General features: G+C 43.3%; 1 protein-coding gene and 1 long non-coding RNA gene across 2 annotated transcripts in view; both read left to right on the forward strand.

Moving 5' to 3' along the window:
• LOC136399231 (zinc finger protein 432-like) overlaps positions 1 to 18,750 on the forward strand; it is a 191,094-nt gene that overhangs the window by 167,557 nt on the left and 4,787 nt on the right. Inside the window, 3 exon segments of the mRNA XM_066374225.1 lie at positions 12,470 to 12,664; positions 13,518 to 13,644; positions 13,925 to 14,020. Coding sequence (XP_066230322.1) covers positions 12,650 to 12,664; positions 13,518 to 13,644; positions 13,925 to 14,020 — 238 coding nt within the window. The 5' untranslated portion in view covers positions 12,470 to 12,649.
• Positions 1 to 18,750, forward strand: part of LOC136399307 (uncharacterized) — a 597,663-nt gene that overhangs the window by 96,214 nt on the left and 482,699 nt on the right. The gene's annotated exons all lie outside the window — the stretch shown is intronic.

An 18,750-nucleotide genomic window follows, 5' to 3' on the forward strand; every position in this document is an offset into this window, starting at 1 on the left:
TGAAATACTGGTCAGTTTGTTGATTTAAATTTACTTGTTCCTTGAGGTCGCTGGTTCAAAACCCTGGGCTTGCCTGGTCAAGGCACATATGGGAGTTGATGCTTCCAGCTCCTCCCCCCTTCTCTCTCTCTGTTTCTCTCTCTCCCTCTCTCTCTCCTCTCTAAAAATGAATAAATAAATAAAAAATTACTTGTTCTTTATTTTAAATATTGTATTTGTTCCCGTTTTGTTTTTTTACTTTAAAATAAGATATGTGCAGTGTGCATAGGGATTTGTTCATAGTTTTTTTTATAGTCCAGCCCTCCAATGGTCTGAGTGACAGTGAACTGGCCCCCTGTGTAAAAAGTTTGGGGACCCCTGCTGTAGAGTATCATTCTCTGCTGTTACACCAACTCTAAACTCTTGACCATTTCAAAAATTTTAAAAGAACTCACTTTTTAAAAATACAAACTTTAAATAAACTACTATGGCCATGTGTTATTTCTGCTGAACCACCAAACAAAACTTAGCTCACTTCTTCTTTTTCCTCTGGAAGCTATAGTCCCTGAAAATACACTAGCTTTCCACACAAGTCATAGTGCCAAAAAAACAGATAATTTGGCCCTGGCCGGTTGGCTCAGTGGTAGAGCGTCGGCCTGGCGTGCAACAGTCCTGGGTTCGCTTCCCGGCCAGGGCACACAGGAGAAGCACCCATCTGCTTCTCCACCCCTTCCCCTCTCCTTCCTCTCTGTCTCTCTCTTCCTTTCCCGCAGCCAAGGCTCCACTGGAGCAAAGTTTGCCTGGGCGCTAAGGATGGCTCTGTGGCCTCTGCCTCAGGCACTAGAATGGCTCTAATTGTGGCAGAGCGATGCCCCCTGGTGGGCGTGCCGGGTGGATCCCGGTTGGGCGCATGCGGGAGTCTGTCTGACTGCCTCCCCATTTCCAGCTTCGAAAAAAAAATACACCCCCCCCCCCCAAAAAAAAAAATCAGATAATTTGAGGACCTTCCCACCTTTCAGCCACCCCAGGCTACAGGCTCCAACTTTGCTGCTTTTCTTACCTAGGGCTTTACGTTCCGCAACATGGCGGCCTCCCCAATGCGGCTTTGGGGAGCGAAGGAGTGCTGACCTATCACCTTAGGCGGGAGTATGGGAAATCACCTATGTTTCTTCTAACACTTTAGATCCTCCTCGGCCATCCCATCGTAACAGGGTATTTCGCTTGACGCTTTCAGGCGCCAAATCAGTTTGCAGAAGTGTAAAGTTTATGTTCCTAGCGGGCTGAAGAAAATTAAGTTAGTGTGCTCTTGTCCTTTGAAGTTTTCTGAAATATTTTCGTTGATGGGAGGTTGTCTCACATCACACAGTAGAAGTGGTGCAGTGTGGACCCCTGGAATTGTGGTGGGACGAGTCGTGTGGAAGAAGCTCCAAGGTATTTCGAAGGAAGAGGTGACTGCCTGCGGTTTGGGTGCTGTTGGGCAAATAAGCTTTACAAATGTTTTTTAAGTTTGCTTGCTTATATTTTGCATTGGGCTGGGCAGCACCTGTGTGTACTCCGTGGAAGGTTTGGTGTTTGCCCTCAGGGTAGCCGATTATAAATTGCAGATTCCTTTTCTGCTTGGGAGGGGCCCTTGTATTGCTAATGTTTGCTGGAGGTTCCTCCCTCCCCCAATCCACCGTGGGTGTCATATTTATGATCCCATGCTTAAGGCAGTGACCTCAAGGTTTGGAACCTGGGTTTTCAACATTCCAGTCTGAAGACCGCCTGTTCGGGCATATTTTTTAAGATATTATTTATTTACTTTGGAGATAGGGGAGAGAGGAGAGGGAGGGAGGGAGAGGAGAAAGTCAGGGGGAAGGAGGGAAGCATCAACTTGTAGTTGCTCCTTACATGTGTCATGACTGGGCAAGGTTGGGGCTTCAAACCAGAGCTCCCAGCATTCTAGGTTGAAGCCCTATCCACAGCGCCACCACAGGTCAGGAATGATGAGGTTTATAAGAAATTTACTGATGCTTTTGCGAACAGGTGGGCTAATTCCAAAATGGCGTCAGCCTTGAGAGCCTGGGGATTTAAGCTTTTGTAGGCATAGTGAGCAAGGCTAGCGAGATTAATTTTGGTGGAGACTTTTGCGGCAGGGTAGGGGAAAGGGGCTCACTTAATGAAAAAATTGCCCCTGCGGCGATATAGGTGTGGGTGGTGAGGGGAGGTGGAAAATCAGTCAGTTTTGCTCAGGTGGAGAGGTAAGGAACCGCCCTGGTGCCAGATCTCTTGAACCAGGCTAGTAGAGGATTTTTTGGTAAGGGGCCCTAGACCCCAACCTAACAGGTATAGAGGTACTTTTTGAAGGTAAAGGAAGAAACTAAGTTGTTCTAGAGCTAGTTATTTCTGAATTGTTAGGAAGATTTCTGTAAGGTGCAGAAGTGTTGTGCAGGTGGAAGAAACAAAAAAAATAGAAGGACTGAGGAAGTAAACAGTTAAAAAAAGGGACTGCTGTAAGACCCCAGATAAGCAGGAAGCAGTTAGAAAAGATTGAGATGAGCGTCTCCGTACACCTCAAGAGAAAAAAGGCTGGAATGTTAAGACACATCTCACCTTCTGCTAAAATGCAGGACAAAAATCTGCTTTCTCCTATTATTCTTCAGTAGTTCATGCTGCTGTTGTTTTTCAGAAAGTCACTGCACACTAGATGCACCAACCCTCCTGTCAGCAGATGCCCAGGGCGGCAGCCCCTAGTGCCTGTAGCTAACACTCCCTCCAGTCCCTCTCAGTTGAAGCTACACTATCCACTGCGCCATCACCTGGTCAGGCTTAAAAAGCCACTTTTACCTTTTTCTGTGGAGAGCCTGCGGTGCCATTACGTGTCTCTGTCTGTGCAGGCCTCTGCTCATCGGCTTTGTATTTAGTTCCTGTGGCTTATTTGTCTAAAGTACTATTATTGTACTGTTATAATTCAATAACTTTAAGTCTCTTAATTGGTAGAGCATATCTTTGCATTTTGTTATTAAAGCTGTATATAGCTATTTAGGATGTTGAATGGAATTTCATTTGGTGTATTTATACATTTGGGAAAGAAGATATTTTAAAATGCATGCACTTCTGATAGTCATTTTCACAAACTTTCCATGTATTTAAGTTTTTAATATTTATCTTAACTTTTTAAAAAAATATAGTCTTTAATTTTAAAAAAATGTCAATGACCAGGCAGTGGCGCAGCGGATAGAGCATTGGACTGGGATGTGAAGGACCCATGTTCAAAACTCAGAGGTCGCCAGCTTGAGCCCAAGGTTGCTGGCTTAAGCAAGGGGTCATTCGGTCTGTTATAGCCTCTGTGGTAAAGACATATGTGACAGAAATCACAGAACAATAAAGGAGCCTAAATGAAGAATGGATGCTTTTCATCTCTCTCTCTTTCTGCCTTTCTGTCCCTGTCTTTCCTTCTCACTGTCTCTAAAAAAAATTTTTTTTAATTTATTTATTGATTTTAGAGAAAGAGGATGGGAGCAAGAGATAGCATGAAATATTGATTTGTTCTTCCAATTATTAACAGATTAATCAGTAAATTTTTGTATGTTCCCTGATTGGAGGTGAAATCTGCATCATTGACATTTCTGGATGACACTAACCAGCTAACTTGAGTTATCCGGCCAAGGCTCAACATTTTTTGCTCAATATAAAATATTTCTGTTGGTCTTCAGAACGGTAGTTTATAAATTCTGTATCATTTCTTGATGGCCTGTCTGTCTGTAACTGGTAGTGGTATGTCTCAATGTTGTATTTAGTCTGAATTTGTTTATTTCTTTTTGTTTTGTGGTCCATTTTCACTATACATTTCAGGGCTATGTTGTTAGGTGCATAGCAATGGCAGGCTTTTAATAATTTTTTTTCTTTCAAGATTTTATAGATTAATTTTTAAGTGAAGAGAGAAAGAGAGAAAGGGTGGAGGTGGTAAAGAGAGAGAAGCATGAATTCATACTAGTTGCTTCTCACTTGTCCTTGACCTGGCAAGCCCATGATTTCAAGTCAGTAACTTCAGCATTCTGGGTCAACACCTGATCCATTGTGCCTGATGGGTCAGGCAGGAAAGGAATTTCAGGCTTTTACACGGTGGTCAATTGAAACTAATACTACTGAGCATTGTTTTTCTTTCTCAGCAGTAACTTTAGGTTTTTCTGGTTCTTTTCCTATAAGAGTATGTGTAAAGTATTTTTCCCCACCGAGGAAGAAGGAGGGGGCTGTAGCCACGAATTGTGGATAAGCAAAAGCTTTATTGAGTACAGTGTAACTCCCAAACGATGTTCCCTGGACCGGGGGACACTGGCCACTGAAGTCACATGGATGAAACCGCATGTGTGGGATATTTAAAGGGTCTCATCTAGGGTGGTCGAGCTAATATGACATGGCGAAATCTCATTGGTTGGCCAACAGATGCTCTTTTCCCAAGGGCTCCTGGGAAATTTCTTTTGGCACGCCTGGTGTGGGTGGTTCTACCAAACTACCCAGTTCTGGTTTCTCACATGACCGTTCCCCATTTATCCACCAACAGTACATTCTGACCTTTTGTGTTAAATAGGGGCACCACTATTTGGCTACTTCCTGCTGGTTAGGGGTGCCGTGGGAAGGGGAGGTTGTAAGGTGGTGACTTTGAGGGAGTCAGGAGAAACATCTGTTTGAGCATGACTGTAGAAACTTCGTGGATGCGGTCCTGTAAGGATTTAAAAAGAAAAAGAGGAGCAATAGGAGGATTTGGAGGATCCAGCCTTTTGGTGAACTGGAGATGGGTAGCGCCCAGTGGTTCTGACTGCCAACGGTCCTGCATGGGACAAACTTGAGGCAAAACTCCATGTCAGGAGTGACATACGAAGGAGAAAGGAAGGGGTCCCATCCACTCCCATAACCAAGGCCTGTGAGGGAACTAGAGGTCTAGAGTGTGATGGCAAAACAGAGAAGGTAGCTCCCGTGTCCACAAGAAATGAGATGGACTTACCCGTTCCTGCAGCATTACCCTGGGTTCAGCGTGGGTGAGGATGATGGGGTTCTCCGAGTCCAGGCCGTGTTCTAGTTCAAACGACGGGCCCGCCTGGCTGGCTTGGCCTTCTATTTGGGTGGTTTGTCCTCCACATGAGGCGCTGAGGATATGCCTGTTGCCCAAAGGGGGTAGTTGCTCTGCCAGTGACTCGGCTGCTTACAGTTAAGACAGGGCTCAGTGGGCAGCCGCCAGCAGGGACACTGTTGGGACCAGTGATGGGGTTCCTCTTTGCGGCTTGCACTTGGGTCGGGCACTTCCTGTGCCTTGCCCCTGTTGCTCTGCTGGCTTCAGGGTCGCCAAAGTGCCAGGGTTTGGAGCCTTAGGCTGCATGCAGGCCTGGCAAACAGCCTTGGCCTGTTCCTACTAGTCATGACCATTAAAAACTTTAAATGCCATGTTCACAGGCCTCGGATAGGGGTTTGAGGATTGAGACTAAGAGGAGGGGGGCTCCTGGGGAGCCCGGTACCCAGATTCGACCAGAAACGCCAGAGCCAGAGGCAGGACAGGGCCTGAACTTCCTGCAAGAAAATTGGAGTTGGGCCTTAGGTTCCTGCAAACGGTGTCACGGGCAATGGCAGGCTGAGAATGTCCTGACGGAGGAGGGGCTTAAGAACAGAGTGGAGAAGGGCCCTGGCCAGCAGGGGAGGAGAAAGAGAGACTGGGATTTGCAGGTGAGTGAAAAACAGGATTCTGCGAAGGGAGGGGAGGGGGACTCTTGGAGGGAAAAGACCCAAGCAAAAAGACCCAAGAGGTCTGCAGAGGAACCAGAGAGGGGTCCCAAGAGAGGGGCACCCCCCGTGTTCAGGCAGGAGGGGGAAGGAGTTGGGGGTCGGGTGAAGGAGGAAAAATCAGGAGTGGAGGATTTAGGTGAGGTTTCTCTAGCCAAAAAAGGGCCTGCGCATAGAACGGGGCACAGAGATTACGACAGGAGCATGAATAACGAGAAGCCCTGTATTTAAGGGATCTCCAACAAGTTCTCAGTTCTTTTGGCGATAAATTGGTGAGGGTGATGAAACCAAAAGTCCCTTCAGGAGACTACCTGGTCTGATTATTCAGTGGGTTCTGTGGCCAGGCCACAGTGGAGAAGAAGAACAATTTCTTCTTTAGGGAGGGAGAGATTTTGGATGAGGCAATTCCAGGAGTGTTTTTAGATTAGGTTTTTATTCCTGTGCCTCTCTGGCCACCCTCAGTCCTCAGAGTGCTCAGAGATGAGAATAGGTGTCCCGCAGCTCAAGCTGTGGCCACCGGATGGATAGGTAAAGGGGATGTGCTCGGGACGTCTCCACGGACACACACGCACTCAGAACGGAAAATAAGTTCCTGACACTGCTGCGGATTCGGACAGGGAGTCTCAGTGGAAAGAACTGAGGGAGGCTGGAGTCAGGGGACTTACCGCACCGTGTGCCAAAGTAGGTGGAAAGTGGGATGTCCTGGTTCTTTCTTGGATGGGGAAGGGGAGAGGAGCAGTCCTTGCGGACTTCTGACTCCCCCCGGGTTCGGATCCAAATGTAAGGTATTTTTCCCCGGCAAGGAGGATGGAAGGAGCATAGTCACGAAGTGTGCATAAGCAAGAGTTTTACTGAGTACAGAGCGCCTCCCTGACGATGTCCCTGGTCTGGGGGACATAGGCCAGGGAAGACGCACAGATGAAACCATATGTGGGATATTTAAAGGGTCTCGTCTAAGGTGGTCAAGCCAATATGACGTGGCGAAATCTCACTGGCTGGCAGACAGTTGCTCTTTTCCCAAAGGACTGGGAAGTTTCTTTTGGCACGCCTGGGTGTGGGTGGTTCTAGGCAAAGTTCTCAGGTCTGGTTTCTCACGTGACCTTTCCCCATTATCCACCGACCTTACAGTATGGTTACAGCAGTTTATTTGTGGTGAGCCTTTCATGGTGTATTTCTTTCTTTTTTTTGTTTTTGGAGAAAGACAGAAAAATGGAGGGACAGATAGAGACATCCAACTAGAAGGAAGAGAGATGAGAACCATCAGCTCGTAGTTTCTGCACCTTAATTGTTCATTGATTGCTATCTCATACGTGCTTTAAATGTGAGGGTTCGGCAGCGGAGCCAGTGATTCCTTGATCAGGCCAGTGAACTTGGGCTTCAAGCCAGTGACCATAATAAGGTCATGCCTGCGAGCCCATGCTCAACTTGGTGAACCTGTGCTTTCGCTCATTGAGCACGTTATCAAGGTCGATGAGCCCACATTGAAGACTGCGACCTCGGAGTTTTGAACCTGGGTCCTCAGCATCACAGGCAAAGCTCTGTCCACTGCGTAACCTCCCAGTCAGCCATAATGTATCTTTTTCTAACCTTTTATTTCAAAGATTTCTGTATCATTATGTTACATGTCACTTATATAATAGGATGTTATTTGATTTTAAATTTTATTTGAATGTGACAGTTTTATAAAGTTTGTATTTAATGTAACTAACAGGAATGCTTATTCTGTGTATACTTAATATGATTTTTATCTCTTAAAACAGTAATCTAAGTGCATAAATGTTAATATAATTTTTCATCTCTTTAAAAACAGTAATCTAAAAGGAGGAAAAAAAGAAAAGAAAGAGATACTCCATGAATGGCTCACCATAAATAAACTGCTGTAACCATACTCTTTATATTTTTTCTGTATCTTTTTTTGTTGTTTATTTTTCTTTTTGGTCTTTTAAATAATTTTCTAAATTGCACTGATTGATTTTTTTAGAGGGAGAGCAGGAAACAGAATAATTTGTTGATTCACTTATTTATGCATTCATTGGTTGCTTCTCACATGTGCCCTGACCAGTGATTGAACCTGCAATGTTAGCATATGGGGAAGACACTCTTAACCAATGAGCTACTGAACCAGGGCTCAGATGAGTTTTTAAAGTTCTATATTCCACATCTGTAAGTATAAAAATAAAGACAGCTGTTAGTTTTCTTCCTGACAGTAGAGATTATGCATAGTGTGGCACTTTATAAATCCTTGTGAGAAACACTTGTCTTTACACTCTTCTACGGCAATACAGGGATCTCAAGGCACTTCAGCTTCATTTGCCACTTTCCAATGTATTTACATTTTTGTGGACCTTTATTTATGTGTTTTGAACCTTAAATGCTATGATATTTACTTATGAGACAGTGCTATCCTGGTGGGGTGATACCTTTGATGAGACTGTTCATTTAATATGTTAAGGTCGCAGGTTTGATCCTTGCTCAGGGCACAATTGGAGTCAACTAACGAATGCGTAAATGGATTGAACAATAAATCCATGGTCCTCTCTCTCTCCCCTATGGTATGTCTCTCTTTTTCTCTCTCTCTCTCTCTTTCTCTCTTATTCTCAAATCAAAAAGTTAATGCTGGACCACTGCTGTATCAATGATCAAACCAGCTATGGCTTTAGGGCCATAATTAGTATATATTATTTACATAGTAATTCTACAACTTACTGATATTTAGTAAATTTACTGTTGTGACATCATCAAAAATCAGTTTTTAAAAATTTTTATGACTTCATACATAATGGAATTGGATAGTGGTATTGTTATGTTTTGCAGACCATTTGTGTAATTTAAGTACAATTCTTTATTAGATACATAATGTGAAAATATTTTCTCACAATCTCTGTCTCTAGTCTTCACTTTCTTAAATAGTGATGCATCTCTATCCCTTTCTTTCTGTCTCTCCCAGTCTGTCTTTCTGTTTGTCTCCCTTTCCTTCACTGAAATTTAAAAAAAAAAGGAAATGAATTTAGTTACATGGGTGGATGTACTTTCTCGCTATATAAGTGACAGTGTGCTTACTGAATGCATTTTCTCTGTTAAATAAGTAATTCCTGAATATAACTTTAGTTATCTTTCTTACTTTGCAGTTTGCACTTTTTCTTATCTCAAGCAGTGACTGCACTCTCCAATACACAATAGGAAAGTGGGTTTGTCGTGGACATCTGTGTCCTTCCTGATGCCTCCTCATATTATTCACCTGCCAGTGTCTTCAGTTACCAGTTTTTAGAAGATAGAATCTTAAAATATGATTCATCTAAAATTACTAATTTAGTGTCATAAAAATAGCTATATATTCTTTTTAATTTTTAAAAGTTTAGAGAGAGAAAGACAGAAATATGAACTCATTTTTGTATGTACCCTGTCTGGGATCGAACTGGCAACCTTTGTGAACCAGAAGACAGTCTAACCAACCGAGCTATCCCGACCAGTGGTATAGTATTGTTTAAAGACAAAAAAAGTCTATTTAATGTGGTTTATTTCTGCTATTAATTCCTTTTTTGTTTGAAACAGAGACAGAGAGAAGGAAAGATAGAAGAGAAAGGAAGAGAGAGAGATGAGAAGCATCAATTCTTTGTTGTGGCACCTTAGTTGTTCATTGACTGCTTTCTTATATGTGCCTTGACTGTGGGGCTACATCAGAGAAAGTGACCCCTTGCTCAATCATGCAACTTTGGTCTAAAGCCATCGAATTGAAACTTCAATCTAGCGACGTTTGGGCACAAGTTAGAAACCATGGTGTCATATCTATGAATCCACATGCAACCCAGCGACCCTGTGCTGAAGCCACTGACCTTGGAGTTTCAAACTTGGGTTCTCTGTGTCCTAGTCCGACACTATCCACTGAGCCATGGCCTGGTCTGGTATCCTTAGTTCTTCATATACATTGTTTGCCTAAGATTCCTGTCTCTCCTTCTCACTATTAGTTATATACAGTGTGTCCGTAAAGTCATGGTGCACTTTTGACCAGTCACAGGAAAGTAACAAACAACGATAGAAATGTGAACTCTGCACCAAATAAAAGCAAAACTCTCCCAGTTTCATACCTATTCAGTGCAGTTCGATATGGGCTCACGCACAGAATTTTTTTTTTTTTTTTTAACAAGGACAGAGAGAGTCAGAGAGGGATAGATAGGGACAGACAGACAGGAACGGAGAGAGATGAGAAGCATCAATCATCAGTTTTTTGTTGCGACACCTTAGTTGTTCATTTATTGCTTTCTCATATATGTTGTGACCGTGAGCCTTCAGCAGACTGAGTAACCCCTTACTTGAGCCAGCGAAGCTGGTGAGCTTTTTTTTTTGCTCAAGCCAGATGAGCTGGCGCTCAAGCTGGCGACCTCGGGGTCTCGAACCTGGGTCTTTCCGCATCCCAATCTGGTGCTCTACCCACTGCGCTACTGCCTGGTCAGGCAGTTTTTTAGAGCTCCTTAGGTAGCTATCCTGTATAGCTTCTACAGACTGGTCACTGACTGATGGCCTACCAGAAAAGGGTTTCTCCATCAACTGCCAGTTTCCTTCAACTCTTATCCCACCGAGTAATGTTATTCCTATGTGGTGGCGCTTCGTTGTAAACGTGCCGATATTCACGTTACTTTGGTCACGGATTCGAATTTAGCGAGACACAGAACACACTGAACTTTCCTCTGTACCGTCCACATCTCGACTGGCATGGCCGTGGGCTGCTCCGCTGTATGCACGGTTATGTCATCATCTGCGCATGCGCACATGCTGCCACATCATCCTACAGAAACTGGGAGGGTTTTCATTTTATTTGGTGCAGATTTCACATTTCTATCGTCTTTTGTTGCTGTCCTGTGACTGGTCAAAAGTGAACCATGACTTTACGGACACACTGTATATATGTTTTGGTGTTTTCAAGAGAAAAGCTTTTGTTATAGTTGATTTCTTTCATTGAGTTGATAATGTTATATATAGATTAGTCAGTATTGAAGTTGTATTTACACATATTGTATATGTATATATGTCCTGATGACATACCATATATCTAAAACAACATATATGTATATTGTATGTATGACTATGGTATGTATAAAATACGATATATTGTTGTATCAGAACAGCAAGAAACAAATGTTGATCCACACAAGTAGCCAAATTAAGGAATCTTTATTTTGAAGCCAGCAACCGCACAGAGACCTAAGTCAGTCAAACTATGCAACCTGGAATCCAGTTGGAAGTCACCTTTTAAGACAAACTTAAACACTGATTGGGGAATAAGGAATAGGGGAAGCCTAGCAATAAAACAAAGCCTGGAACAAGCTCATTTACATTGCTGATCTATAGGATTAATTCAGGGACAAACATTCTGGAAACCCCTGCATTCTCTTGATGGTTGTATGAGCTGTGACCAGGAGTGAAACCCACAGCCCTGGCTTTTCTGCACAGTGCTCTGACACACTTAGTTATCCAGGTAGCTTTGGATGAGTTTTTTTAATTTTTTCCATTGATTCGAGAGAAACGTCTTGTCATTGTTCCACTTAGTCTTTTCATTTTAGTTGTGCACTCATTCGTTGCTTGTCCTTTCGATATGGCAAGGTTATGGGTTTGATCCTCGCTCAGGGCACATACTGGAGTCAAATAATGAATGCATAAATGGGTGTAACATCAGATCTATGGTTCTTTCTCTTCAATCTCTCTCTCTCTTTGTCTCTCTGTCTCTCTGTCTTTCTCACCCAAATGTATCTATAAAAAATTAGGCTCTGACCTGTGGTGGCACAGTGGGTAAAGCATCCACCTGGAATGCTGAGGTCACTGGTTCAAAAGCCTGGGCTTGCCCAGTCAAGGCACATAAGGGACATGATGCTTCTGCCCCACCTCCCTCTTCTCACTCTCTCTCACTCTCTTTGTCTCTATACTCTAAAATGATTAAGTAAATAAATAAATAATTTTAAATATTTTTTTAAAAAAATCAGGCTCTGGCAGATTAGCTAAATCAGTTAAGAGTTTTGTTATGAAATAACTAAATTACAGAATTAATCCTCTGCCAGGTTACACACAGAAAGCCAACAGTGAGTTCATGACTGAATAAAAAACATGTAAAATCTTCTCTCCCCCTTCTTTTTCTCTCCCTTTCTCTGTCTGTTTCTAAAGAAGAAAGCCCTGGCCAGAGAACTCGATTGGTTGGAGCATCATCCTGTACCACAAAGATTGCCGGTTTGATGCCCCAATCAGGGCACATCCAGGAGCAGCACTGTGTTCTTGTCTCTGCCTTCCTGGCTTTCTCAAAAAAAATAATAATAATAAAAGAAAAAAAACACTGATGATGTGCCTAGTGCATTGTTTTCTCCCTGAAATGAGTCCAGTCATGGGGTGTGCAGAATCGTTTGAGGAGGAATCCGAGCACATGTGGTTTAAGGAAAACAGTGCCCAGATCCCCTCCTTCCATGTGGTCAGCTTTGTGTGAGTGATTTTCCTGAGACTCCCCGGCCCCTGAGGATGGTGCAGGGCTGGCTTTCATAGCCCAGGGCTCTTTTGACAGTCACCTCACTTAAACTCCACAGGATAAGGGGGTCCTCCACCACAGCTGGAAACTGAGGCTTTATTGGCCAGAAGGATAAACTTCAGGGACACGATGGAAAGGGACATTAGCGATACTGTGGTCACTGTGTGAGGGTGAGTGCATCTGGGCCCAGAGGAAATGTACCAGTCACTGAATTTTCTCCTCAATCCACAGGTCCTGACTTCCCGGTGCTGTAGAATCACAAGGAGCAGGAAGACGTTGTAGAATTGGGTATCAGCATCTCTGGTAACACACCTGAGTGAAGACAGGTTTCTGAGCTGAAATTTCGAGCAGACCCACAACACGCCACATACATCCTCTCTATTTCCAGCTTTTTTCCAACAATAGAAGAAAATGATTCTGTCTCAGGTGACTTTGGCTTTTGGGGTTTTTTTTGAGAAAGAGTGGGAGGGTGCAAGATAGACAGGAAGGGAGAGAGATGAGAATCATCCACTTGTAGTTGAGACACTTTAGTTGTTCATTGATAACTTCTCATAATTACTTTGTCTATGAGTAGAGCTTAAAGCAAGTCAATTACCTTCTGCTCAAGTCAGCAATCTGAAGCTTAAGTCAGGGACTTTGTGCTTTATGCCAGCGACCTTTAGGCTCAAGCCAGCAGCCATGGGGTCATTTCAATGATCGTACTCACACACCAGCAACACCACAGCAAAGCTGGCGAACGATGGTGCTCAAACCAGAGACCTGAGAGTTTCGAATCTGGATCCTCAGGTCTCGGGTTGATGTTCTATCCACTTTGTCACTGTCTGGGTACGCATTTGTGTTTATTTTAAATTTTCTTCTTCATTATGGATTTGTAGAACAATATGAAAAACTACCTTAGTTAATCTGAGAAATACTGAACTATATCAGTACAATTTCTCTTTCACATTGCATAGTCTTGTGATCAGATGAATGCATAGATGACTAAATGCACAATTGCAGACCACACAGTGGGGCAAAGTATGTTTGCACTTGTTATTATGTGTAAAACAGTTTATTCTTGTATGATTGTTTCTGATTATATTTTTCATACACACAAATGTAAACCTACTTTTGCCCCAACTTGTATTTTACTAGGTATGTGATTATTCAGTTTTATAATAAAATAGAACTTCTTTTGCTCTATACATGTATTAGATAAAGTGAAATGGGAGAAAAACTAACATTTCTTTTGTATCATCAAATGCACATCACACCACTAAACAGCACGCTGCTGTTACAGGGATGCCTGACATTTCAGGATGTGGCCGTGAACTTCACACGGGAAGAGTGGCGGCTCCTGGACCCCGATCAGAAGGACCTGTTCCGGGACGTGATGTTGGAGATCTTCAGCCACCTGGTGTCAGTTGGTAAGAACAGCTTCCCTGTGTCACTGAGAAGGTGCTCTGTTAGTGGCTTTTTCCCCCTAAGTTGCCTAACTGTTCTGAATAACTACAGTTCTCTAAGAAGAACCTCAGATCCTCCCATTACCTCAGAGAAGAAGGTATAACATTCTGCCTCCTGAGACAAAAGGCTTTGTGTCACAGATGTGAAGCATGTTCGGTTCTTAAAATGTAACCTCCTTCCTCTTGACCAACTCCAGCCCAGTTCAGTAAGTTTAAGTCTTGTGTCATTTTTCCCTCTGAGCAGGGTATCAATCCAGCAAACCAGATGCGCTTTCCAAGTTGGAGCAAGGGGAAGAACCGTGGACAGTAGGGGATGAACCCCAACATCTGCTCTGTCCAGGTGAGTGGGTGACAACTAGCCAGTAAGTCGGGGGGCTGAATGGCAGGAAGTCATATTCTAGTCAGAGAACACATCAGACCTGTATCATTGGATAAAGAAACCAAACCACCCCTTCACCTATGAGAACCCTTTTTATTTCTAGAAATTTAGAGGGAAACACCCCTTTTTTCTCATTGAGTAATGACACCTATTGGTTTCATCTACATCATAGTTTTGTTTGTGTGCTTTTATTCTAGCATTCTCAGATTTTACTCTCTGTCTTGGCCACAGAGTCTCAGCCTGTGTTACCCCCTCCGTTTCTGAGAAATTGCATTTTCTGGGCTTCTTTAGAAAACTGGAATTATGAATTCATCAGTTTTCTTACTACTCAGCCTTTGTGCCCTGTTTGGAAATAGTGATTTTCTACCATAAAATCCATCCACACGATGGATGCTGTGATGTCACGAGAGTCTGGTTTTCATTGTGCATTTATGTCGTTCTTCGCCTCCCTTCTCTCCAGCTTTTTTCATACTCAGTTCTCATCACTGTTAAGTGTTTCCTTAGTTCCCCTCGTTGAACCTGTATCGGTACTTTGAAATGGACTCCCAGACTGACGTCTCCCCCAGTGTTGTCTAATGTGCGCTTCCTTCCTGTGTATCCTCCTCGTTATGACAGCTGACCTCTGACTTCCTATTCTGTGTGAGAGCAAGATTCACCTTCTTTCCATCCTTTCTGAAATTTAGAATTGTGCACTAGACATTTTAAATTACATCTGTCCTAGCATCACCAATGATGTTTGCTACTTTCTGAGCTCTCTTTTTGTTTTGTTTTACTCATTTATTTTTTTCTATGTAGCTCTCTTCTTAAAGGCCTGTATGGCTTCATTTAATGAACAGGAATAGACCTTGTTACCATGCAGCACGAGTTCCAGCTCAAACTAGTTGTCAACTTACGAGTGCTTCACGTGCGATCCTTCCCAGTTTTCCTAAATCAGATTTTCTTTCTTGATAGATGTTATCGCTGACTTTCTTTTTCTAAAGCTTCTGATTTTACATCATATACCTAGTGGTTTTATTTATTTTATTTTTTATTTTATTTTATTTTATTTTTTATTTTTTTTATTTTTGCATTTTTCTGAAGCTGGAAACAGGGAGAGACAGTCAGACAGACTCCCGCATGCGCCCGACCGGGATCCACCCAGCACGCCCACCAGGGGCGACGCTCTGTCCACCAGGGGGCAATGCTCTGCCCATCCTGGGCGTCGCCATGTTGTGACCAGAGCCACTCTAGCGCCTGAGGCAGAGGCCACAGAGCCATCCCCAGCGCCCGGGCCATCCTTGCTCCAATGGAGCCTTGGCTGCGGGAGGGGAAGAGAGAGACAGAGAGGAAGGCGCGGCGGAGGGGTGGAGAAGCAAATGGGCGCTTCTCCTGTGTGCCCTGGCCGGGAATCGAACCCGGGTCCTCCGCACGCTAGGCCGACGCTCTACCGCTGAGCCAACCGGCCAGGGCCTAGTGGTTTTATTTAGATTTAATTCAAATACCAATCAGTTTAGCACTTAAATAAATAGCTAATATGTTTTCAGATTATTCTTTTAGTTGTACAACCATCAGTGTAATAGTCAATTTTGGAACATTTTATGTGCACACATTTTCATGCTGTTTTTTATACTCATAGCTTTGTAGCAGCTTTCAAAATTGTAAAGCGTGAATACTCTGAGTGTGTTCTTCTCTTTCAAGGTTATTTTGAAGTCCTGGATGGTTTTCTTAGTGGTAGAGCATGGCTTTGGTGTGTGGAAGTCCCAGGTTTCATTCTCGATCGGGGCACACAGGAGAAGTGCCCATCTGCTTCTCCAACCTTCCTTCTCTCCTTCTCTATCTCTCTTTTCCCCTCCCGCAGCCAAAGCTCCATTGCAGCATGTGGGCGCAGGCGCTGAGGACGGCTTCATGGTCACTGCATCAAGCACTAGAATGGCTCCAGTTGCAATGGTGCAACGCCCCAGATGGGCAGAGAATTGCCCCTTGCTGGGCTTTCTAGATGGATCTTGGTTGTGCACATGCGGGAGTCTATCTCTCTGCCTCCCCAATTCTTCAGAAAAGTACAAAAGAAAATAATACAGATCATTTTGACATCCGGATTTTTCCATTTCAATTTGAATTTTAATATCAGCCTGTCAATTTCTGCAAAACTAACCAGCTAGTGTTTCAATAGTGATTACATTGAGTCTGTCTCATTGGTTAGTACTTTTGTCTACAACATACTCTTCATACTAATCCAGGATTATTACATGTTCTTTTGTTTAATTAGGTCTTTGACTATTTTCTAAGACTTAGAATAAATCTAGTGCCAGGTTCACCAGCACTGCAAAAGTGGGCGGTTTTTATTAAAAGGTTGGCCGTCACGGACCTAGGTCCTCCATGTCCCAGTCTGATGCTCTATTTTCTGCACCACGGCCTTGTCAGGCTAGCCTTTGTTAAATTAAACCTATGTGTGATTTTCTTTATTATGCAGAAATGGAGTTGTTTTCTTGGTTGCATTTATTATTTATTGTTAGAACATTAAAATAATATTACCTTCCCATCAAATTTTGATGACAGTATGTGCCAGATAATGAGTCCCATATTTCCTGTCATATGAAATGGCAGCTGCTCCCGCACTGACCTTCATGATATGTTCTCATTTAGATGAGAAAGTTTGTCCTCTTCTGAAAGACTCTTTAATGTGTTCCATAACTTGATTTCCACCAGCATTCTGTGATTATTCAAGTCTTTAAAACTTGCGTTTTGCTTGACCAGGCAGTTGCACAGTGGATAGAGTATCGGACTGAGACTTGAAACACCCAGGTTTGAGACCTTGAGGTCACCAGCTTGAGCACGGGCTCATTTGGTTTAAGCAAAGCGCACCAGCTTGGAACGCAGGTGGGTTCTGATACCATGAGCAAGGGGTCACTCGGTCTGCTGTAGCCCTGTGGGCAACGCACATATGAGAAAGCAATCAATGAACAACTAAGGTGCTGCAATGAAGAATTGATATTTCTCCTCTCTCTCTCTTCCTGTCTGTCTTTCCCCATTTATCCCTTTCTCTGACTCTATCTCTGTCTTAAGAAAAACAAAACAAAAGCAACTTGCATTTTGAGCCTGGCCTGTGGTGTCCCACTGGAGAAAGCGCCCACTGGGAACACTAAGGTTGCCGGCTGGTAAACCACGAGGTTGGCTGGTCAAGGCACATGTGCAAGTTGAAGCTTCCTGCTCCTCCCCCTTATCTGTCTCTCTTCTTTCTAAAATGTATAAAGTCTAAAAATACCAACTTACATTCTGAGCCTGACCTGTGGTGGTTCACTGGATAGGGCAGTGATGGAGAATGCAGAGGTTGCCAGTTCGAAGCCCTGGGCTTGCAGGGTCAAGGGACATGCGGCAGTCAATGAAAAACTAAAATGAAGCATCTATTAGTTGATACTTTTTGCCACACACTAGCTTTCGTCTCTGTGCTATCAATAAACAAAATCTTTTCTTTTTAATTTAATGAGAGAAGGGGAAGCAGAGACAGACTCCTATGTATGCCCCTAGTGGGGATCCACCCAGGAAGCTCACTAGTTGACAAAGCTCTGCCCACCTGGGGCCCTTGCTCTGTTACAATCAGAGCCATTTTTTAGTGCCTGAGTTGAAGGCTATGGAGCCATCGTCAGTGCCCAGAGCCAACTTGCTATAATCGAGCCAGGGCTACAGAAGGGGGATTAGAGAGAGTCAAGTGACAGGTTCAGGTAGATGGATGGAGAAGCAGATGGGCACTTCTCCTGTGTTCCCTAACCAGGACTGAAACTGGAGACATCCACACAACAGGCTGAGGCTGTGACACTGAGTCAACCAGCCAGTGTTCTTTATTATTATTATTATATCTTTTTCCATATTAGCAATTATAAACCAAATTTTTCCCCACGCGTATTTTCTGATAACCTCCACTGTTTTGGTTTCCATCGCGTCTTACTGCCTTTCACAGACTGATTGCCTTCTTTGCTTCCAGTTTCTTCCACTGGGTAGTTACTAAACTGGGTGTCCTAAAAACTAATTCAGTTCTGGTACTATCTACTTAGAACTAGTGTCAGAACCTACCAGTTAAAAGTTCATTTCCACAAGATTTTCTTCACTTGTGATGTTGATTTGTGTGTCCAGATTATAACCAGTGCTTCTGACCAGTTGGATAAGTTGGAGGTTCTCATGAACCCTTCCTTGAATTCCGTTAATTTCCTAGAGCTGGTTACAGAAGTCAGAGAAATACTAATGATTACTCATTTCTTTTAACGGAGACAGATGAATAAGTACATAAGACAAGGTCTGAAGTATTCCTGAATACAGGCCTTTCTCTGCCCATGGAACTGAGATGAACTATGTACCAGGCACAGGGATATGTTAACTCATTGAAGAGCTGATCAGATATGAATAATGATTTTCATAAGAGTTTCTAGCTCTAGGCCATGTTTTCTTTCCTAGAGGACAGTTCTTGGGGCTGAAGGTAAACCTCCACTCTTTGGTCCTTCTGGTAACTAGGTGCATCCTGAGGCCATGTAGGAACCCTGTGCTTAGTCTGCTCAGTAGCATACATTCAGCCTTTTTTGAAATGTTCTTTATGCAGAATAAAAGACATTCTTCCCACTTCTGAAATTACGAAGGTTTTACAAACTCAGTGTCAGGAACAAAATTCACCTTGTCTTCACTAAGCCCAGTACAAAGACCAGTCTCCCAACATTTCGTGTCCT

This window comes from Saccopteryx leptura, chromosome 3, assembly GCF_036850995.1.
Source record: "Saccopteryx leptura isolate mSacLep1 chromosome 3, mSacLep1_pri_phased_curated, whole genome shotgun sequence".
NCBI classification, from domain to species: Eukaryota; Metazoa; Chordata; class Mammalia; order Chiroptera; family Emballonuridae; genus Saccopteryx; species Saccopteryx leptura.